At 37.9% G+C, this 24,431-nt stretch overlaps 1 protein-coding gene across 5 annotated transcripts in view; it reads right to left on the reverse strand.

Moving 5' to 3' along the window:
• The window catches only part of LOC105858327 (cytidine monophosphate-N-acetylneuraminic acid hydroxylase), a 91,123-nt gene that overhangs the window by 56,780 nt on the left and 9,912 nt on the right, over positions 1 to 24,431 (reverse strand). Inside the window, exons 1-4 of one of the 5 annotated variants that reach the window (XM_076010501.1) lie at positions 23,292 to 23,378; positions 22,334 to 22,393; positions 15,614 to 15,837; positions 3,049 to 3,252 (exon numbers count right to left, since the gene is read on the reverse strand). In XM_076010501.1, coding sequence (XP_075866616.1) covers positions 3,049 to 3,252; positions 15,614 to 15,837; positions 22,334 to 22,393; positions 23,292 to 23,312 — 509 coding nt within the window. In that variant the 5' untranslated portion in view covers positions 23,313 to 23,378. Of the gene's footprint in view, positions 1 to 3,048; positions 3,253 to 3,494; positions 3,890 to 15,613; positions 15,838 to 22,333; positions 22,610 to 23,291; positions 23,379 to 24,431 lie in introns of those variants that run through there. The other 4 variants (XM_012741381.3, XM_076010500.1, XM_012741384.2 and 1 more) reach the window with 4 other exon arrangements.

Below are 24,431 nucleotides of genomic sequence, written 5' to 3' on the forward strand. Positions count from 1 at the left end.
CATTTCTTACCAGAGCTTCCACAGTTCCATGTATTCCCTTTATTTTAGTAGTATTTCTGGTGAAGTTTTTGTTGTTTGGTTTTTTTAAGAGTTAAAGAATTTTTTTTTTACAAAGAAATGTCTCAAACCAGAAACATAAAATTTTTTTTTTTTTTTTTTTTTTTTTTTGAGACAGAGTCTCACTTTGTTGTCCAGGCTAGAGTGAGTGCCGTGGCATCAGCCTAGCTCACAGCAACCTCAAACTCCTGGGCTCGAGTGATCCTTCTGCCTCAGCCTCCCGAGTAGCTGGGACTACAGGCATGTGCCACTATGCCCGGCTAATTTTTTATATATATATCAGTTGGCCAATTAATTTCTTTCTGTTTATAGTAGAGACGGGGTCTCGCTCTTGCTCAGGCTGGTTTTGAACTCCTGACCTTGAGCAATCCGCCCGCATCGGCCTCCCAAGAGCTAGGATTACAGGCGTGAGCCACAGCGCCCGGCCTAGAAACATAAAATTTTTTAAAACTAAAAACATCAACTTAGAAGTGAGTCATGCTGATTTTTCTGAGCTTTATTATATCCAGAATTTCTTATGTTCTTTTCTAGTGATAAGGCAAAAAGCATATCCAAACTTCAATTTATGAAGGATTATTTTATGACACCTCCTTTCTCATCAATGAGTAGCCAATCTTTTACTAATTAAGACAGAACATTCCAGCTGCAGCTATTCAGTATGCTGGGCCATGGAGGGGGAAACTAGCAGAACCATGTGCTTACATTACAGGTGGCAGGCAGACAGGAGGGCGACAACCACTGTACAAACAGGTTGTGAAAAAGTGTTAGAATTGTTAGAAAAATTGTTAAGAATGAGAACCACCACTTATATTTGCTGATCTTGGTTATGTGTCAAAAAGAAAAATGACTGACTGGCAGGTAGAATAGAACTGATAGGTTCTTGTTCTTGACTGGGACCTGGAAACTGGAAAAGACAGTTTCTTCGCATGAATAGCTACAAAGACACCCAAGTAGAAGAAACCAAATTCCAAGAAGTGTATGTGAGAGTATAGTGTATAAGTTACCAAAGGAATACAGTGTCAACATACAAATGCTTGGTGAGCTGCATCAATAAAACTGTAAGAACTTGGTTCCTCATGTGCAGGAGAGCTAAGAGAATAGAGTTAGCTTGTCTACATACAGAGTAGGGTGGAACTAGGATCAAGTACCCACAAGGCTTTGGATGAAACAGAGAAAGGCCAGTTGATGGTAAAGCAATCATTATATCTAGCTGAGCAGACTAGATACAAAAACAGTCTGACTTCCTGTAAATATTCCCTGCACATAGCCACACAAGAAGCTCGTGGCACAGAAATAATAATGCCAACTGTAACCCACATCTTTTGGGTGCTCACCACATGGCATTCTTTTATGTGCTTTTTTGGGGTTTGACATCACATAATCCTCTCGGCAACCTGACAAAGTAGGTAATACTTTCATCTTCATTTTACAAATGAGAAGATGGAGGCCCAGAAAGGCTAAGAAACTTGTCCAGGATTATTACTGAGCTAGTAAGTGGTTGAGCCAGGTTTCTAAGCCTGGCAGTTTATGAAAATAAATGATGCTCTTAACCACTAAGCTTTGACACCTCCTTAAATGCCTGGCTAAGTGCACACTGTGTGAAACGTCTCACTAAGGAAAGAAACAAAGCAAAGAAAACCAGAGACTCAAAACTGCAAAAGTTAGAAGAAAAAAACCTTAATATCCTAGACAAAAACCTTAACACCCAGTGACAGAACTATGTCTGAGGCGTCCCTGCCTTGAACCCACTGAGCAGATGGAAGACAATCAAAACAGCTGCCAGCAAATTATCTAGATGTTCTCTTAGGGTAGAGTTGCCAGCTAAGAAAAGATGTCCCATTTATAGTAAAAATATACTCATTGTTTACCTGAAATTCAAATTTAACTGGGCATCCTGTATTTTATTTGCAAATCTGGCAGCCCTCTCTGAAAAGCTGAGCAAGCTACAGGTGCAACAGTGGTTAGCATTTCAAACTCTAATAATATCTGAGGCTGGGCCCTGAAACTATATATGCAGTGAAGCAAATCTGTGTGCAGGTGGTATGAGAACATTCTAGGCTCAGGTGACTGTCTTCTATACAGTTATAGCAGGGAACTCTTGGATAAACACCCAGCTCCCTCTCAGTACACTAGCACTAAACTACCCACAAATGACCTAAGAAATAAGATTGACAACACAGAGGAAGAAAAAAGCCTAACACCAAATGACTAAAACCACATAGATTAAGTTAGGCTAAAGAAAAATTTGAAAGATGGGGTTAACCACTCACACCATTACTGGTGTTGAGAATCAAGCTGACAGCAGACACCCTAGAACCCTTTCTGGCTCTGCCAGGCAGTACCACCATCTCCTTGGCAGTTATTGAAAACAGGACTAAAAATGGTTTAATCCTGTCCTGGTATTGCCACTGCACTGGGGAAAGGTAATTTACACACGGCGGGGGTAACAGCATTACTTCTTCTAAGAAACGATCAGAAGAGACACTGTTCAAGGTGGGGGCAGTTAGGGCTCTGACATTTTTGTGTTGTAAACATAACTAAGGAAAATTCTTTCTGCTTTGCTGCAGGGTTTGGACAAGTGCCTCCCACTTCTGAGGGAGGGAGAAGGAAACTTATAGGAGACTGGGGTCTTTGAATACAAAACCAGGTAAATGTGGCCTTCCCCATGCACACCCAAACACACACACACACACACACACACACACACACACACACACACACACACACACACAGGCAACCTAGAGGTTTTACTATTTATCAAGCTAAAAATAAGTTTTAAATTAGAATTCTTATGAGAGAGCGGAAAATGTAGTAAAACATACAATTTTGAGATCAGAGAGATGTCCTAAATGAGCAAAAGCGAAAGCTGCAAAACTTACTAGGGGAAGTTATTTGCTGATTGGTTCATTTAAAATTTCTAGATGTACACATTTCCTGCCAAATCTAATTGCAAGAAGGGTCACCAGTGAGAAAGCAAAGGACTCTTGGTACCTTCCATCTAAATCCTCAATATCTTTTATGAACAGGCCTCCTTGATGCTTGCACATATTCTTACATGCCCTCAGGTGGCACTTATTCTTGTATATGATGTAGTCTTTGCCGGTGCTCTTATTTCGAAAGAAATTGATTCCTTCCTTAAGATTGGCAACTTCAACGGGTGATAGACACAACAGGATCTCAGCTCTCTGTTCAATGCTATGAAAAGACAAACATTTTGAGGGGAAAGATTAATAATGTTAGGTTTTAAGAGATAATCATTTGGCAAAACAGCTCAAAACCCCTTTTCATTAAAATACTTCCTAAGCCCTCTTTCCAAGTACCCAGGCGTGGAGGCTGCCTGATGCTGCCCTTTCTCCCCGACATGGACATAATTATACACCCTACTTGTTGAATATCCCTCTTCACTTTTCTAGAGAACCAATACCTCTCTTACTTGCCTGCTCATCATAGTCTGCCGGCTCCTCTCCCTGGGTATTTCAAAAGAATAGCAGTTGCTCTTTTCCCTTCTGTTGCTCATTTGCTCCCACAGGGCTGTAAGCTGCTCAGAGAGAAGATGTTTACTCCATTTCACTATTTCCGTTGATAACTGTCTCCACCCTCTACCGCGCCTCTTTTAGAAGCCTGACAGTATTCAGAAGCCACTGTGTTCTCCCCCTCAGCTGCAGCCTTTCACATTTGCACTTTGCGTTGCCTGAAACACAGTTCCTCTCCTTCACTACTCCGCATCAGCCTTGGTTCATGTAGGACTGAGTCATCCCCTGCTTGGTTGACACTTCAACCAAGACACCCCGCCCAGGTCCAGCCTAGCATTCTTAGGGTGCATCCCAACTCTGTAAAACATTATTACACAGTACCTGGCACACTGCCCTGTTTACTCACACAGGGGCACTTTTTAAAGCACTCTCTCCCCACCACTTAGCAGACTGCTTTTCACGTGGTGCTGTCTTCGCTAGCTCTCCACTTAAGGAATTGCCCCTTCCCCTGCACTCAATTTGACTAATTTACAAAAAGCTCCAACAGCAAATGTTTTCATGTTTTCTCATGGAAACCACACGTCACATTTCTCAAACTCCAATTTCTAAACAGACTCACTTTACAAAGCAACTCTGGTCCGTAAAAGAATATAATTTTTGCCAAGTGGGGTTTCAAAATATCTTTTGCAAATCCATGATATGTAATCTGGCACACGCTTAATTTTACATTTGACTCCAAAGAAAAAGTGGCCAAAATTCTCTTCATGTGTTAAGATTGATTTGGAGCTCAAGCACATTTGTGGCATTTTCACTTTCATTTTCAGAAGTACTGTGAATTTCTTAAATGGGATACAAATAATTTTAAAAACATGCGGGAGTAGAAAATAACAGAGAAGCTACTTCCAGTTTTAAATCTATGAAAGCATAGTCCTCTAATTATGATCCATTTCCTCAAAGAAGATTCTTGTCACATCTGTCCCAAATTTCTGGTAATTCTGTTCACAATAGACTTGAAATTATTATTATTCCAAAAATATATTTTAAGTATATTTGATAGGAAGGAATCCTTTTTAAACTTCATGACTTCCTCTTTGACTTTGTTCATCTGAATACAAATATCTGACACCAAGCTAAAGTAAGCACTGAGGCAGTTCCTGGAATAATTAGTCTAAAAATATAAAAGGAAAACCTCTCTAAATGATTTGTTTTACTTAATTGAATGTATCACATGGCCAAAGTTCCATGTTAGACTGTAAGTTGTTTCACGCACTATGTAAAACAGTTTGAACTAACTACATCTTTGTTTTCAGGTCCGCATGAAGTCACATAGGAGCAGAAGGAAAAAGAAAAAAAAAGTGTGCTCCTATATACATGTTTTTATGTATAGTTCTGAATGGTTAATTTTCCCCCAAGTATTTTAAAAGATATTAATGAATTTGCTTCCATTAAAATGAGACAAAATTTTTCTGAGCAAGAGCCTGAGCAAGCCTGAGCAAGAGCGAGACCCCGTCTCTACTAAAAATAGAAATAAATTAATTGGCCAATTAAAAACATATAGAAAAAATTAGCCGAGCATGGTGGCACATGCCTGTAGTCCCAGCTACTCCAGTGGCTGAGGCAGAAGGATCCCTTGAGCCCAGGAGTTTGAGGTTGCTGTGAGCTAGGGTGATGCCACAGCATTCTAGCCTGGACAACAGAGTGACACTCTGATTCACAAAAAAAAAAAAAAAAATAGAGTTCTATGAGGTAAAATTGTCATTTATGCTCTGATGCCACCACAAATCCTGAAGATCTCTTCAGAGGCCAGTTGCCAGGGTTTCTAACCTCAGAGCTGAGAGAGAAGCAGCGACAGGAGTGGGACAGGAATGTCAACTAAACTTTGGGCCCAAGCAGGATAGAAAGCCCAAATAAAGCTTACTTCTCATAAAACTATAAATCCTCCAGACGGTTATACTCTGAGAAAAAGTGTAAAGGAAGAAAAGACAACTCATTCAGAATTGTCAGTTTATATGTGCATTTTGCTTCACATAATTTATTAATTAGATTATTTTTGTTTTGTTTTAAATGGGAAGATATTCAGTATTTTGTTCACAGAAATATAAACTCTATGAAAATCAGGACTACAGTACCTGCCACATGGTAGGTACTCAGTAAATATCTGGTGAATGAAAGAATATCCTCACAAGAATAAAATGTGTACTGCATGATTAAAAGAAGGAAAATTCACCAACTATTCCTTATGATACTTAGTATCAAAAATCAATAATCTAAGCTTCCACCTTAGGAAACTAGAAAAAGAAGAGTAAATTAAATCCCAAGTAAGCAGAAGAAAAGAAATAATAAAATTAGAGCAGAAATCAGTGGAATTGAAAATAAGAAATTAATAGAGAAAATCAACAAAACCAAATGCTAGTTCTTTTAAAAGATCAAAAATATTGATAAGGCTTTAGCTAGGCTAACCAGGAAAAAAAGAGATGATACAAAACACTATTATTATAAATCAAAGAAGGGACAACACTACAGACCCCATGGACATTCAAAAGATGATAAAGGAATGCTATGAAAAACTCTATGCTCACAAACTGGATAACCTAGATGAAACAGACCAATTCCTTGAATGACACAGCCTGCCAAAACTTTCACAAGAAGAAATAGACAATCTGCATAGACTTATATCTACTAAATAAATTGAATCAATATGTAAGAATCTTCCAAAATAAAAGGCATCAGGCCCAGATGAGTGTACTGGTGAATTCTACTAAACTTTTAAGAAAGAAATTACAGCAATCTTCTGCAGTATTTTCCAGAAGATAGAACCAGAGGGAATATATCCTAACTCATTCTATGAGCACATTTTCACCCTAATCTCAAAATCAGACAAAATCATTACAAGAAAATTACTGATTTTCTTATTGATTTCTCTCATGAACATAGAGAGAGATGCATAAATACTATCAAATTTAATACAAAATACTATCACATTAAATAAAATAATGCATCAAAGGAATTATACACTATGACCAAATGGGATTTATTCCAGGTATGCAAGGTAGGTTCAACATTCAAAGTTTAATTAATATAATTCATCACATCAACAGGCTAAAAGAGCAAAGTCACATGATCAAATCAATCAATAGATACAGAAAAAGCATTTGATAAACTCCGACATCCATTCATGATAAAAACTCTCAGCAAACTAGAAATAGAGGAGAACTTCAATAGCTTGATAAAGAACATCTACAAAAAACATACAGCTAGCACCATACTTCATGGTGAGAAACTAAAAGCTTTTTCACTAAGATCAGAAACTAGGCAAGAATGTCTCCTCTCACCACTGATTTTCAACATTGTATTGTATGTCCTAGATGATGCTGTAAGAAAAGAAGAAAAGGTATACAAATTGGGAAAGAAGAAATAAAACTCTTTGTTCACAGATGACATGTTTGTCTACATAGAAAAGCTGAAATAACAAAAACAGTCCTAGAACTAATAAACAATGATAGCAAGGTTGTGGGATACAAGGATAATATACAAAAGTCAATAAATTTCCTATATACCAGGTGGAATTTGAAATCAAAAACACAATATCATTTACCGTAGCACCAAAAATATATATATACTTAGGTTTAAACCTAACAAAATATGTACAAGATTTATATAAGAAAAACTGCATAGCTATAATGAACAAAATCAAAGAGCTACTAATTAAAGAGGAGATAGTCCATGTTCATAGATAGGAAGGCTCAATATTGTCACGATGTCAGTTCTTCCCAAATTAAGCTATAGATTCAATGCAATCCCAATAAAAATCCCAGCAAATTATTTTGTGGACATTGACAAACTGATTCTAAAGTTTATATGGAATGGTTAAAGATCCAGAATAGCTAGCCAGGCACAGTGGCTCACGCCTGTAATCCTAGCACTGTGGGAGGCTGAGGCTGACAGATCGTTCCAGGTCAGGAGTTCAAAACCAGCCTGAGCAACAGTGAGACCCTGTCTCTACTAAAAATAGAAAAAAATTAATTGGCCAACTAAAAATATATAGAAAAAATTAGTCGGACATGGTGGCGTATGCGTGTAATCCCAGCTACTCAGGAGGCTGAGGCAGAAGGATTGCTTGAGCCCAGGAGTTTGAGGTTGTTGTGAGCTAGGCTGATGCCATGGCACTCTAGCTCAGGAAACAGAGTGAGACTCTGTCAAAAAAGTAATCCTAGCACTCTAGGATGCCGAGGCGGGCGGATTGCTCGAGGTCAGGAGTTCAAAACCAGCCTGAGCAAGAGCGAGACCCCATCTCTACTATAAATAGAAAGAAAATAATTGGCTAACTAATATATATATAGAAAAATAGCCGGACATGGTGGCGCATGCCTGTAGTCCCAGCTACTCAGAAGGCTACGGCAGTAGGATTGCTTGAGCCCAGGAGTTTGAGGTTGCTGTGAGCTAGGCTGACGCCACGGCACTCACTCTAGCCTAGGCAACAAAGCAAGACTCTGTCTTTAAAAAAAAAAAAAAAGACTTATTACTATAAATCTACAGTAATCAAAACAGTGTGGTGATGGTAAAAGAATAGACAAATAGATCAAATGGAACTAAATTGAGAGCCCAGAAATAGACCAATGCATATACAGTCAACTGATCTTTGACAAAGGAGCAATGGCAACACAATGAAGAAAAGACAGTCTTTTCAACAAATGGTGCTGGAATAATTAGACATCCACTTGTAAAATAAATAAATAAATAAATAAATCTAGACACAGACCCATTGACCCAACACCCTTCAGAAAATTGATTCAAAATGGTTTAGAGATCTAAATATAAAAGGCAAAACTTTAACACTCCTAGAGTGATAATCAGAGATCCAGGGGGAGAGATGAGAGCTGAATAGGTGAAGCACAAGAGGTATTTCAGGTGGTGAAATTACTCTGTTTTATACTGCAATGGTGTACATGTGACATTATGTATTTATCAAAACCCATAGTACTTTACAACACAAAGAGTAAACCTTAATGTAGTTAAATTTTTACAAAAGTATTTAAGAGATCAGGAGATCCCAAGAAAGAATGTAGATCATAAGAAGAGAATACAACTGTATTACAAATGTATGAAACAACCTAACTGAAGTGGAAAAAGGGAAAAAGTGATGGCCAAAGTATCTTTGGAATGGAATCTGTAAGATCAAAGGCAACAGGAGCTGCACATAAGTAGTGTGCTGTAGTCGATAAAGTTGTTTTGCCTGAGGATATGGGTTAACAATTCTGGTATTTCTGTACACACACACTGGAATTGCACAATTAAATAAATGGATGACAGTGATAAGAGCCAGGTTTCTCACCATTAGAGTGACAATTTATAGATAAGCAAGGGGAGGAAGCTAGAATAACCCATACAATAATGGATCAGAGTTAGAAACATCAGTATGAACATATATTTAGCTTAATGTAGATACTAGTGGATACACATAGAAATATTTATAGGTATATGTATATACACAGGTTAGAATACAGAAATTTATTTCCATGCTCAGCCAGCTGAGAAGTCCTAGAAGTAATAACGCCACATAACAACAAGCACACCTAGCACCCTGATCTTGGTTTATAACATCATTCTCCAATAAAAGGAACCAGGACGCCTTCAAGAAGTGGTTGATCCCAGGACTGGGATAGAAAATTTACAAGATGAGCCTGAAGCATCTTGTAGTGACAGAGAGTAAGGAATTGCTAACAAGCAAACCACTTATGGATGTATGGGGTTATGTCAAATCAGAGGTACAAAGGGGTCAATTGAAACAGCTCCCAAGGCCCAAAGCTGGAACATTTTGCAACAAAATAAAGTACTATTAGATGATAACCCAAAGTATAAAATAAATATTCATTATATAATATCAATATAAATAAATGATTGAATAAACAAATAAGTTAGGTAATTGTTTCGGAACAGAACAATTCCAAATACTTTGTGTAGACACTCTCCCCTCAAGGAAGGGAAACATAAATTCTCACCTCTTAAATGTGGGCTGCACATAGGGACTTCTTTTCAAAGAATACAGTATGAAAGTGAGGGGTGAGGGGGTAACTTTTACAGTAGAGAAGTGTGATATACACTACCTCATCCAGTTGATCAAAGTCAATAGCAACATTGATAAATTATGTTAGTATGTAACTTTGATATGATGTAATGAAAAGGGCATTTTGCTTCTGTGGTCTTAATCCCCAAAACCTATAACCTCAGTCTAATTATGAGGAAAAAATCAGACAAATTCCTATAGGGGGGCATCCACCCTGCAAAATATTTGAAACTGTCATGGTCATCAAAAACAAGAAAAGTTTGAGCAACTGTTATAGCCAAGAGAAGCCTAAGGAGACATGATGACTAAATATAATGTGGTATCCTAGATGTGGCCCTGGAACAGAAAAAGATGTCAGGTAAGACTGAGGAGATCCGAATAAACCACTCTGGGAATTAAAGTAAGAAAAAGAAGTCAAATATGCAAAGATTAGAAAGAAAGCAAAAAAAAGTCATTCTTTGAATATAGTTACATTGTATATATAAAATATCCAAATGCACCCACATATAAATGATAATACTCTATGAGAGTTGAGCAGTTATTAGATATATAATCAATAGTTTGAGAAATCAGTTTATTCTCATACCAGCAACAAACAATAAGAAAATTGAATTTTTAAAAGATACTGTTTAAAAATAGCATAAAATATGAAATATCAAGGAATAAATCTAATGAAAGATTTAAAGAGCTCTACAGAGAAAACTATAAAGCTCTGTTGAGAGACATTAAGTATACCTATAAATGCAGCATCATATGTTCATAGATTGGAAGTTCAATATTATAAAGACATCAATTCACTACAAATTTATTTATGAATTTACTATAATCCCAATCAAATCTCTGGAATTTTTGTTTGTTTGTTGTTTTGTTTTGTTTACAGCTTTAAACTTATTCTAAAATTTATTAGAAAATGCAAGGTGCCAAAAAGAAACATTCTTGAAGAAGAACAAGGTGGGAGAGGAGTTTTCCTATTAATATCAAGACTTATTATAAAGCTATAATAATAAAGATAGCATAGTAGTAGCTTAATGACAGATGAAATAATTAAGAAAAAAATAGAGACCTGGAAACAAATTCACATATATACTAAAACTTGATAGGTTACATTGTAGATCAGTAGGGAAAGGATAAATGTTTCCACAAATGTTGCTGGGGTAATTGGGAACCCAATCTGGAAAAATAAATTGGGCTCTTTCCTTATACCATAGACAAAAATCAATTCTAGACAGATTAAAGACTTAGATTTTAAAGGCAAACAAGCAAAATTTTGGAAATTATTTAGGAGAAAATTTTCATGATCTTAGAATAGGGTGGATTTTTTTTCAACAAAACAAAAAGCACCACCCAAAAAGAAAATTATTGGCATTTTAGATTATATTAAAAGAATAATTTATATTCATTCAAAAACACCATAAAAAAGTTAAAGATAAGACACAAATGGATTTGCAACACACATATGACAAAGGACTTCTGTGAAGAATATATAAGAATTTCTACAAATCAATAATAAAATGACAGACAACCTACAAGAAAAATGGCAAAAAGATTTGAACAGGCATTTCACAAAACAGAATATCCAAATGATGAATAAACATGTAAAGAGAGCTCAACCTTCCCAGTATCTGAGGAAGTGAAAATTAAAATCACAATGAGATACCACTACGCCTACCATAATAACTAAAACTAAAACAACTGAAAATACCAAATGTTGAAGATGGGGAGTATGGAAACTCTCATACATTACTAATAGGAATGCAATGTGGTTCGATCTCACTGGAAAACAATGTGGCAATCTGTAATAAAATAGAAAATATACATATACTGTGACCTAGCAGTCTTCCTAGCTAAGTCTTAACACTAGGGAAGTGTGTGCATATGTTCTTCAAGATACATGTACAAGAATGTACATTACAGTATTATTCATATTGGCCCCAAATTGAAAATAATACAACTGTTCATCAACAATATAATGATAAATTATATATTTATTTATATTATGAATAAATTATTCATTATAACAATGAAATATCATGCTGCGAAATATAATACAGAAATGTTAATAAACCAATTAAGACTACTTGTAGCATTATGCACCAACATCCAAACATAATGTTATATAAAAGGAGCAAACTACACACATACACACACACACACACACACACATATATGCAATGTAATTCCATTAAAATAAAGTTCTTCAACAGGCAAACTAAAGTATATTGTTTTACAGTGTGAGAAAAATATTACAGCAGTCAGAGCAGTACATATTTTTTTTATTTCAGCGTATTATGGGGGTACAGATTTTAAGGTTTCAATAAATGCCCATTTTTCCTCCTCCACCCACAAGTCTGAGTCTCCATCATGACCATCTCCCAGATGGTGCACATCTCACTCATTATATATGTATATACCCGCCCCCCTCCCCCCTGCCCAATACCCTATTACTGCAGTACCTATGTGACCACTTAGGTGCTGTTCAGTTAATACCAATTTGCTGGTGAGTATATGTGGTGCTTGTTTTTCCATTCTTGGGAAACTTCACTTAATAGTATGGGTTCCAGCTCTAACCAGGAAAATATAAGATGTGCTATATCACCATTGTTTCTTAGAGCTGAATAGTACTCCATGGTATACATATAACACATTTCATTAATCCATTCTTGGATTGATGGGCATTTGGGCTGTTTCCACAGCCTTGCGATTATGAATTGTGCTGCTATAAACATTCGAGTGCAGGTGTCTTTTTTGTAGAGTGTCATTGGATCATTTGGGTAGATGCCCAGCAATGGGATTGCTGGATCAAATGGTAGATTCACTTGTATCGCTTTAAGGTATCTCCATATTGCTTTCCACAGAGGTTGAACAAGTTTGCAGTCCCACCAGCAGTGTAGTATAGAATTTTTTTATTTCCATCTTGATTTCTGTATTTATGAAGTAATCATTTAGTAGGAGGTTGTTTAATTTCCACGTTTTTGTGTAGAAATGTGAGTTTCTGTTAGGGTTGATTTCTACTTTTATTCCACTGTGATCTGAGAAGGTACATGGTATGATTTCTATTTTTTTAAATTTCTTGAGATTTACTTTGTGTCCTAGGATATGGTCAATCTTAGAGAATGTCCCGTGAGCTGATGAGAAGAACGTATATTCAGTGGATTTTGGGTAGAATGTCCTGTAGATGTCAGTCAGACCCAGTTGTTCCAAGGTTTTGTTTAAGTCCATTATTTCTTTATTAATTTCCTGTTTGGAGGATCTGTCTTGTGCCCGTCAGTGGGGTGTTGAAATCTCTGGTGATTATGGAGTTGCTATTAATCCATTTGCTTAGGTCCAGTAAGGTTTGCTTTATGAAACTGGGTGCACCTAAGTTGGGTGCATATATATTTAAAATTGTTATCTGTTCTTGTTGAAGTGTGTGCTTCACCATTATATAATGACCCTCTTTGTCTTTCAATACTTTTGTTGGTTTAAAAACTAAATCGTCTGAAATTAGAACTGCCACGCCAGCCTTCTTTTGGCTTCCACTCGCCTGGAATACTGATCTCCACCCTTTTACTTTTAGTCTATATGCATCCTTGCAGGTTAGATGTGTTTCCTGAAGACAGCATATACTTGGCCTGTATTTTCTTATCCATTCAGCCAGCCTATGTCTCTTGAGTGGAGAGTTTAAGCCATTCACATTTATTGAGAGAACTGATAGGTAAGGTAGATTACTGTTCATTCTGTTGGGTTGGATGTTGTTGCTTTGATTTCTCTCTTGAGCCATTGTATTATCTGGCCTTTAATCTTTGGGTTTTGGTTGTTTTTATATTTGTGAGTTTTTATTATGGTGCTCCATGCATAACACTGTTTTGAGTAGTTCTTGTAGGGCTGGTCTTGTCTTGGTGAATTCTCTGAGACTTTGCTTGTCTGAGAATGTTTTTATTTCTCCTTCATATACGAAGCTTAGTTTTGCAGGGAATAAGATTCTAAGGTGGGCATTGTTTTGTTTCAGAAGAGTGAGAATGGGGCCCCAGTCTCTCCTTGCTTGTAAAGTCTCATTAGAGAAGTCTGGTGTTATTCGTATTGGCTTTCCCTTGTAGGTTACTTGCTTCTTTCTTCTTACAGCTCTTAGAAGGGCCTCTTTAGTTGATATTTTGGTCAGTCTGATGACTGCATGACGTGACGTCTTCCTGTTTGCATTGAATCTCCCAGGGGTCCTCTGGGCTTCGTGAACTTGTATATCGAGATTTTGAGCAAGGCCTGGGAAATTTTCCTCTATTATATCTTCAAAAAGCTTGTCCAGCCCTTGAATGTTGTCTTCTTCCCCTTCTGCTAACCCTATGACCCTCACGTTAGGTTTTTTCACATAATCCCACAGCTCTTGTAGGCTTTGCTCTTTTCTCTTGTTTGTCTGCTCTATCTCTGTGACTGATTTATTTAATTGGAAGGTGTTATCTTCAATCTCTGAGATTCTTTCTTCTGTTTGATCTACCCTGCTCTTGAGACTTTCCACAGTATTTTGTAATTTCCTGAGTTGATTCTTCATCTCCAGGACGTCGGTTAAAGTTTTCTTCACTGTGTCGATCTCTTTAGTGAACCTTTGTTCCATATCCTGGAGGCTTTTTGTGGTTTCTTTGTGTTGGTTATTGAGTTGTTGTTGCAGGTCGGTGAGTGTTCTTATGATCCACATACGAAATTCTTCTTCTGTCATATTGGTTGCCTGATTTGGGTTGGTGTCCGTTTCTAGGGGGCTGGTGCTCCTCTTTGGGGGTGTGTTTTCCGTTTGGTTCTTCATATTTCCTTAGTTCTTTTGCTGATTTCTTCCTATGTCGATCCATTGTTGTTTCTTTCCTTTAGGTTTTTGTTTGGGTATTCACACACCTTGTTTAGTTTCTGAGCCGTTAGGTGGTGTCTGTGGGTGAGATTCAACCACTCCCTGTATATTGAGTCAGTGGGTGCCGTCAAAAGGCTGTGCAGGATGCCGTCCCTGTCAGTAGGTGGCGTTTGCTTGGAGGAACAGGCTATGCTATTGATTTTGGGTCCTGTTATCAGCTCTTGTTCTGGGCGGAGCTGGGTTGGGTAAGCCTGCCCTCAGGCACCACCAATGCCTTTAGCAGAGGTCAAAGTTCTGTTCTCTGCTTCCAGGCAAAGTTGTCAGGGCGGGGCTGGAATGGTCCCGCTCAGCCAGAAAGTCTGGGTGTGGGGGTGGGGCTGTCTGAGACCCGCAGTCTGGAGCAGGCCTCACTTCTTTCCACCCTCCCCAACTCCGAAGCTACTCCTCAGCCTCTGCCAGCAGGCCAGACCACACGTCACCAGGCCTCCCCGGATTGTGATGCTGGCGGGGAGGTTCCCTGTGCAGAAACGCTGCCTGGGCTGGGCGCATGGCCTCCCTTTGGTGGGAGGGTTGCCCTCTAGGATGCTGATCTGCCCCTGGAGGCACACACACCTCAGCAGGCTGTTCACAAATATCCCTTCTGTGCCCCCGGGCAATGCTAGACATCGGTGCACGGGATCTGGTCTGCAGGTCCGACCTCTGGGTCCCAGAGTTCAAACTGTATCCCCACCAGGGAGAGGAGTTCTGGTCCCAATTCACCCACAGGGAGCCCAAGCTGCGTCTGTGTCTCTCAGCCTCTGAGTTGGCACCGTTCTCCTGGGAACACGGTGCCAGCAGCACCTGGGAGGGTTGGCGGGTAGGGAGCTCACAGTCTGAGTTCCCCTGAGTCAGCTGTAGGGTCCCAAAAGAGAAAGTCCCGTTCCCTGGAGGTGCCTCCGGCTGGTGGCTATATTATCTCTCTGGGCAGCCGCGGGTAGGGTCGGCGGGAAAGGAGGAGGAGGCAATATGGCGCCTGCCGCGCGGCTCGGGTCTGTGCACACGGCGGAGGTGCCCCGAGGGATTTGGGAGTCTGGTGCCGTGTCCGCTACAGGCTCACCACTGGCTGGCAGCAGCCGTCTCTGGGCTGGTGTCCGCAGGTCTCTCCACCCACTGGGGAGCCCACCAGCAGTCCCAGATGCAGGGGAGGGGAAAGGTGATTTATCCACCTACCCTTCCCGCTGGTCTCCGGGCTGCTCTGGTGGTCTCAGCTTCCAGTTCTCCTCCGCAGCCTCCTCTGGTGGAGTCTCCCAGGCTCTCAGGTACCCCTCCTTCCAGCCCTCGTCCGCTGTATGCTCGTCTTCTTGCTTCTTTTTTCTAATTTCTGCTAGAATCTGTCTTTTCTGCAGAGACACTCTTTCTGGCGGTGTTTCTTGTCCATCATCTTGGTCCTCCCTCTAGTACATATTTTTATTGGGGGATAGAGTTATAAACAGAAAGGGGCACATTACTTAGAATATGGCTAAAGCAAGATATAGAGGCAAATGAATAGCTTTAAATGGCTATATAAGAAAAGAAGAAAGATCTTAAATCAATAATCTAGCCCTGATTTTAGATCTAGAAAAAGAAGAGCAAACTAAGCACAAAACAAGTAGAAAGAAGACAATAATACAGTAGAAACCAATGAAGTAGAAAAATAAAAATAATAGAAAAATCAATTTAAAAAGTTGGTTCTTTGAAAAGATCAGCAAAATTGACAAACCTTGAGGTAGGCTGATCAAGATAAAAAGAAAAAACAGATCATAAAAATCAGTAATGAGAGAGAACATTACCATCAATCCTATAAATATTAAAAGGATTATAAGAGAATATTATGAACAACTATATAACTATATGCCAACAAATTAGATAATTTAGGTAAACTGGGAAAATTCCTAGGTGAACAAAAAATTGCCAAAAGAGACTCATGAATAAACCCATTACAGGTAAAAAGATTGAATTAGTGATTAAAAATATTTCCACAAGAAAATCCAGGCCCAGATGGCTTCACTGGTGAATTCTACTAAACATTTAGAGAAGAATTATTAATATTGATCCTCTATAAACTCTTCCAGAGCAGGTGAGATTTATCTCAGGAATGCAGGATTGATTTAACATCTGAAATCAATTGATATATCATATTAATAGAATAAGAGATAAAAACCACATGATAGATTCAAAAGATGCAGAAAAAACATTTGAAACAAATCTAACACCCGTTCATAATTTTTTAAAAAATACACTACAAGCTAATAGTAGAAAGAAATTTCTTCAATTTGATTCAAGAAATCTATGAAAAACCCAAAACTAACATTATATTTAATGGTAAAAGACTGGATTCTTTCTCCCTAAAATCAGAAACAAGACAAGGATGTCTGCTCTTATCACTTCTATTCAACATTTTACTGAAGGTTCTAATTAGGCAAATTAGGCTAAATAAATAAATAAAATTCATCGAGATTGGAAAAGAAGGGTAAAACTATTTTCAGACAACATGATCTTGTATATATAAAATCCTAAAAAATTCTCTTAAAAAATTCTAGAGTCACTAGGCAAGTTTAGCAAAGTTACAGATACAAGATCAATATAGAAAAATCAATTGCATTTCATATGCTAGCAATGAATAATCCCAAAAACAGATTAAGAAAACAATTCCATTCAGAATGTAATAAAAAAGAATACAGTTAAAATAAATAGAAGAAAAGAAGTACAAAACATGTACACTGAAAACTACTATTTTTTAATTAAACACCTAAATAAAAGGGAAGACATCTCATGGTCATGGATCAGAAGACTTAATATTGTTAAGATGGCAACAGTCCCCAAATTTATCTACAGATTTAATGTAATTTTTATCTAAATCCCAGAAACTGACAAATGAGCATAAAATTCATGTGGACATACAAAGGACCAGGATGGTCAAAGCAATATTGAAAAAGAAAAAAGTTGTAGGACTCACACTGTAAATTTTAAAGCTCACTACAAAAAAATTACCATAATAAAGACAGTATAGTACTGGCATTAAGATAAACATATAGATCAATGGAATAGAATTGAGAGTCCAGAAATAAGCCCATGTGTGTATGGTCTGTGCTTTCAACAAGGGTGTCGAAACCATTCAATGGGAGAAAGAATAATCTTTTCAACAAATTGTGCTGGGACAACTAAATTGCCACATGCAACATGATGTACCCTACCCCACACCACATACAAAAATTAAGTCAAGATGAATCATAGACCTAAATATAATAGCTAAAACAATAAAACTTTTTAAGAAGAAAACTGCAGGGAGTGAGGTCAAGGATTTCTGGATCAGGCCGGGCGCGGTGGCTCACGCCTGTAATCCTAGCACTCTGGGAGGCCGAGGCGGGCGGATTGCTCAAGGTCAGGAGTTCAAAACCAGCCTGAGCAAGAGCGAGACCCCCGTCTCTACTATAAATAGAAAGAAATCAATTGGCCAACTGATATATATATAAAAAAAAAATTAGCCGGGCATGGTGGCGCATGCCTGTAGTCCCAGCTACTCGGGAGGCTGAGGCAGGAGGATCGCTTGAGCCCAGGAGTTTGAGGTTGCTGTGAGCTAGGCTGACGCCACGGCACTCACTCTAGCCTGGACAACAAAGCGAGACTCTGTCTCAAAAAAAAAAAAAAAAAAAAAGGATTTCTGGATCAATCAAAGAAAACAATAGGACCATGGGTTGGCAGTAACATGCATAAGCTTTATTAGGGTGCTGCTTAACAGGTATACTGGAAGAGGAAGCCCTTCACATCTTAAGACCGCCCAGAGGCTTAGGGGGCCATTGTTTGGAGGGGGAGAAGAGCAAGGGAACTTCCAGGGGAGAGGATAGGAAAGGTGGCTTAGTATCTGGGTGATGGCACTCAGCAGCACAGCAGGAGTCTCTGGGTCAGAGAACTCAAAGGGCAGCAGCAGTTTGGGGTCTTTATAACACCGGTACTTATCTTATCTATGGCTGGTAGATGTGGGGCAGTTTCATAGGATATGCAGAGCAGGCTCTAAATGACTAAAACTCTGCTTATTAGGGTTATGTTTAAAATAATTGAATGTGTACAATTTTAAGGTTGGTGCTGCCAGCTTTTGAGCTAATGGGTCTCACCTGCTGCGAAGAAATAAACAACCCAGGGGCCCAGACACAGAGGACATCTTTGGCTCACTTATATTTTTAAAAATAGGAATAAATCTTTGTGACCTTGGGTCAGGCATTGATTTTATAAATGCAACACCAAAATTACGTGCAAAAAAAAAAAAACCTGATAAATTTGACTTCATCAAAATTCATTTCCACTTCAAATGATACCATCAAGAAGGTGAAGATAACACAAGCTGAGAGAAAATATGTGCAAATTATATATCTATAAGGACCTGTATTAAGAAAATATAAAAAACATTAAAACTCAATAAGAAAACAACCCAATTAAAAAATGATCAAAGAGTTTGAGTAGACATTTCTCCAAAGAAGATATATAAATGGTCAGTAATACACATGAATAGAAGCCAACCATTATTAGTCATGACAGAAACTCACGACTGCCATTAGATGCCACTTCACATCCAGTAGGATGTTTATAATAAAAAGTATAGATAATAATAGGTGTTGGTGAGATTGTAGAGAAACAAGAACCAATACACAATGTTGGTGGGATTTTTGAAAACAATTTGGTAGATTCCCAACATGTTAAACATAGACTTTCTATATTGTATAACCTAGCAGTTTTACTCCTGGGTTTCCACTCAAAGAACTGAGAGCAAATATCCATACAAAAATCTGTCTATGAATGCTCATTTGGCTATTATTCATAATAGCCGAAAAGTGAAAACAACCTAAATGTCCATCAACTATTGGATAAATAAAATGTGTACATTCATACAATGAAATACTATTTGATAATGAAAAGAAATGAATTACTGATATATGTTATTATACAACATAGAGAAATCTAAAAAAAATATGCTGAGTGAAAGAAGCCAGACAAAAAAGATCACATATTATATAATTTCATTGTATGAAACATCCATAATAGGCAAATCCACAGAGACAGAAAGTAGGCTAGTGGTTGCAGGGGCAGGGGTGGAGTTGTGGGCAAGAAATGGAAAATGAATGATTATGGGCACAAGGTTTCCTTATGGGGTGATGGAAAGATTCTAAAATTAGATTGTAGGGATAGCTACTCAGCTGCACAACTCTGTAAATATACTAAAGACCATTTAATGGTACACTTAAGTCAGGTGAATTTTATAGTATATAAATCATGTCCATAAAACTATTTCAAAAAAAGAAAAGAGCATGTGAGAAATTTCTGGGGTACTGGTAGGTAATACTATGTTTTTTTACTGGAGTTAGACTGGTGTTTATTTTCCAAGTGTTCTTCATTTGTATTTTTTGAACTATTCTGTATGTATGTTATATTATATAATAAAAATAGTAGGGAAACTGATATTTTAAATATGCTTTTCAAAATATATGCACTCCTCACTTATTCTGATATATAGTTGTAAATAAAGCTTGACTTCTCAGGAGAGAGCAGCCTATTCCTACAACCAGCTATAACCAATGATAACCAAACCATAATCAACTATAATCAAGGAAGGTCCTACTGCAAACACGTTTGGCTTTTTAAGCAAACCAAACTACCCCTGGAAAGCTTCTTCCAGAGACAAGTTCTGGGGGTTCTGAGTTTTATGTTTAGAAGAGAAATCCCATCCACTGCGTGAGTAACAATGATGATGATAGTAATAATTAAGCTGCACTTGGAGGACAAAATACTAAAGAAAAAGATCTTACTCCAGGGCATCTTTTCCACTGTAAATTTCATATTTCTCATTCTCTTTCTCATTAACTTTTTAAAATTTTTTACGTGGAAATAATCATAGATTCACAGAAATTTGCAAATATCATCCAAAGTCACCTGTACTCTTCCATTATAATAATTATAATATCCACTATAATAATATAAATCCACTATATATTATATTTTATATTATATGTATCCATTATATATTATATTTTATAATAATATAAAATCCACTTTAATAATTATAATAAACTGGATGATCCCTCCTCCACTTATTTTGTGCTATGCTCTTCCTCCTAAGGACATCTGATTTTCTTTCATGTCTTTAAAGTACAACCCTATATCCGGAATAATCTTCTTTGATCCTTCTTCACAGATTTGACTCTCCTAATCCTCTGGGTCTCAGTTCAATCATCATCTCTGCTAGGAAGTCTTCCCTGACTCCCCAAACAAGGTCAAATCCCACTAAGACACAGACTTATGGCACCATGTACTTTTCTTCCACCTGACTCTTGAACTTGTAATTTTATTTTTAATTTTGAGGTTGATTAATTAACATCTGTATCCCCTAGAAAGCTGCAAATCACACAAGGGAAGGAACCACACTTGCATAAGTTTGCCATTGCACTCCCACAGCCTAGCACACAGGATTTCAACAAATATTTGTTTAAAGAATAAATAAACATTGCAATTAATGGCCAACAGTGCTTCTTACAAAACCCTTTTTATGAACCTGGAATTTAAGTATGTCACCATTCCTAAAATATCTATAGAAAAGCTTCATGTTTTACCTGAGAGCTAGAACTTAGCAAAATGTTACAATGATATTTTAAAAGTTAAGTGTACTACACAAAGCACCACCAATTTATGACTAGGTAGTGGTCTAAATGTTTGTTTTTATATTGCAGTTGATGTTTCTTCATAGGAAAGAAGTTGCGAATGGCAAATAAATTCTAACTCAGTCCACGAAATTTTTATTTGCCCCATGAAGTACTCAACGTTTTACTGATAGGAGCTTTAATTTAAGACTGACTGCGCTTTGGAGCCATGAACTCAGTGTACCTCTAAATCCAGAGCACCCCTGCGTCCAAACCGTGAGTCCTCCCTTCAGGCCCAATTCTTTATTGCCTCCCTGGGTCCTAAAGCTTTTGGAGCCCCGAGCACGGCAGTAAGGAATATATTGACAGTAGGAAAATTCCAAAAACAAGAAGATCTGCTGGCAGCCAGGGAAAAAATAAGGGAAGTCTACAGAAAAGGAGATGTCACTGAGAGGGGTGGGAAAAGTGGACAGGGGTTGGAAAGAGAGGACTCAAGCAGGTAGAATATCAAGGGCAAGCAGGGCAGAGGGACAAAAGCTCTACACTACACCCAAATAATTAGTGAATTGTAAATCAGATTTTCCTGAGATGGTCAATAATGTATATTCAAAAATTGTGTTAAGATCATGTATCCTGCCCCATCGCCTCGCAAGAACTCTCAGTTCTTGTACCTAGTTATAGAGGAAGTGAAGACAAACAACCAGAAATATGTGTTGGGGCTCAGAAAACAATACTCCAAGATGAAGGCCTCAGAAGCAGCCTCAGAAGCAAAAAATTTTCTCTGCCCTCCTGCCTCTCAGTTCCATTCTCCCCAAGGCTGGCCATAAAAACCAGAATCCTTCTTCCCCAAGGTGGGTTGTTGAAACCAGAACCTTTTTGCCCCAAATCAGCCATAAAACCTGAAATTATCACTCTAATTTTCCCTCTGCCTTTCTGTGTAAAATCTGGCCATAAAGAAATTATCTGACCTCTCTTGTTTAACTGTAGATCATAAGACCCCTATCAGCATTAGATCATACCCTTTTTGTCTAACGATCATATTTCTACACAGCTATCTCTATTTTCTTGAACCTAGACATAAAAATAGACCATTTCCCCTGTGTTTTGGGGCCTTCGTGCTAAAGGTTTCTGCGTGTACACATTAAATAGATTTGTACACCTTTTCTTCTATTAATCTTCTCTTTGTGAGTTGATTTTTCAGTGAACCTTCAGAGGGAAAGGGGACTCTCCCCTTCTCCCCTAGATATAGATCCTAAATTTAGCAGAAAAACAATGTAAACCTTACCTTTGCTCCATTCCAGGTGAGAAGGGGCCAAACAGCACAAGAGCAGCTCCTTAGAGAAGGCTGAAGTGGAATGAGGTTGAAATCTTCTTTTAAATGATGTTTAGAACTTCTAGAATGGCTGCAGCTTGAACAATTCAATTTGCTTGATAACTAATTTAATCAGATTTTGTTGTAGCCAGAAAACCTTTTCAAAATCAATTACGAGAGCACAGCAGGCAAGAGCACAGCAAGCGAGTCAGAACTCTGGTGACATGAACTCTCAGCCAGCTGATATGAATTTCAGTTGTCCTCATACATCTGCCAACCTTTCTATTTCCCTCCTAGCTCCACCCACAGAGCCCAGAGAGTGGATAGTGCACTGTAGATAAACTCTGAATCCCCACCTGCACTGGAGTATGATGTGTGTGTGTGTGTGTGTGTGTGTGCGCGTGTGCGTGTGCGTGCGTGTGCGTGTGTGTGTATGTGTGTGTGTGTGTTTTGCAGACAATAAATGTGGTGTACGAGGAGAAAACATGAAGGAGAACTTAATATATCATCCCCCAACTTTGTGTCTTCTTCTAAAAATGAGTCAGCCTGTCATAAACACACACTTTGGTTTTCTTTATAATGCAACAATAATAATTGCTCTATTATAAAAGAAAGGACCTCTGTAGAATATTTCACATTGCACTGTACAGTTCAGTTCTGGCCTCATTCTTTCCCAATCCCTTCATTCCCCTGACTGTATTTCTGTCGTCCCAGCCATGCAGTCTTGGACCAGTGGCAGTTTAGAGTCCAAACCTGAATCTTCTGAAAAGTCTGTATGCCTCTTTTTATTTTTCCCATTTGACAAGCATGTTTTCTTTTCCTGGTCACTATGTCAACTCTAGCAAGCAGGTCTTCTATGGTTCTGTAAACCAATGCAGGAGGGTAAAGAGCTAGTTGGCATTTGCTTGCCCATCTATTTTCAAAATCTCACCTTAAGTCCTTCCTCCTTCATTAAAAGCAGTTACTCCATTTCTCGGGAGTTCTCTTTCTCCTGGAGAATTCTGTGCCTCGAAATTTGCACTTAAAAAAAATAACAGTTATCTAAATATTTTATTTATGTAAGTCTTGTCTCTCTAGATTGTAAGTTTCTAGAGCACTGAGAATGTGGCTTTGGATTTCTATTTACCACAATTCTTAAAATGGTGTGTAGAAAACGACTCAATAACAAGAGTTATAACCACATCTATTCTAGAGAAATGACTGTTAGTAGGATAAAGGAAGAAAGGACTTCTATGTAAGACAATTCTTCTAGGTAACACCTGGCTCCAAAAGTTCCTCTTCCTCTCCAAATAAAGAGGTCTCTCAAATTCTTCCTTCCCTAGTTCTAGAAAATATCACATAATATTTTTTTAATTGAGGTATAACTTACCTAGAGAAAGGTACGCTAATCTTGAATTGCTCTGTGATTTTTTACATAAGTATATATCCATATAACTACCTTCTACATCAAGATATAGAACATTTCTAAGACTCTAGCAAATTTCCTAACCAGTCAATATCCACTACATGGTTACTACTCTTCTAATCTCTGTCACCCCTGGTTGGGTACGCCTACTCTTGAATTTTATATAAATGGAAACATGCAGTCATATAGTCTTTTGTGGCAGGCCTCTTTCTCCCAGCATATGACTGTGAGATTTGTCTGTATTGTTACACATAGCAGTAACTTTTTCCTTTTCGTTTATATATAGTATTCCATTTTATAAATATACTACATTGTATTTATCTATTCCCCTATTGTTAAATATTTGAGGCTGTTCCTTGCTGATGGCTATTATGATTAAATATACCATGAACGTTCTTGCATATAACTTTTGGTGGATGTAAGCACTCATTTATGTTGGGAATATACCCAGGGGTGAAATTTCTGGGTCAAATAGTATATGTACATTTAGCTTTGACAGGTACTGTCAACCAATTTTCTAAAGCAGTTGTACCAATTTATATTCCCAGCAACAAATGTAAAAGAGTTCCTGTTACAATATCATAGGCTTTTGTATTAGGCATTTTTTCAGAGTTCTTTAGCATGCAATCAGTTAACTAGACATCAACCAATTGTATACCACATCAC

Source organism: Microcebus murinus, chromosome 15 (genome assembly GCF_040939455.1).
Source record: "Microcebus murinus isolate Inina chromosome 15, M.murinus_Inina_mat1.0, whole genome shotgun sequence".
In the NCBI taxonomy this organism is placed as follows: Eukaryota; Metazoa; Chordata; class Mammalia; order Primates; family Cheirogaleidae; genus Microcebus; species Microcebus murinus.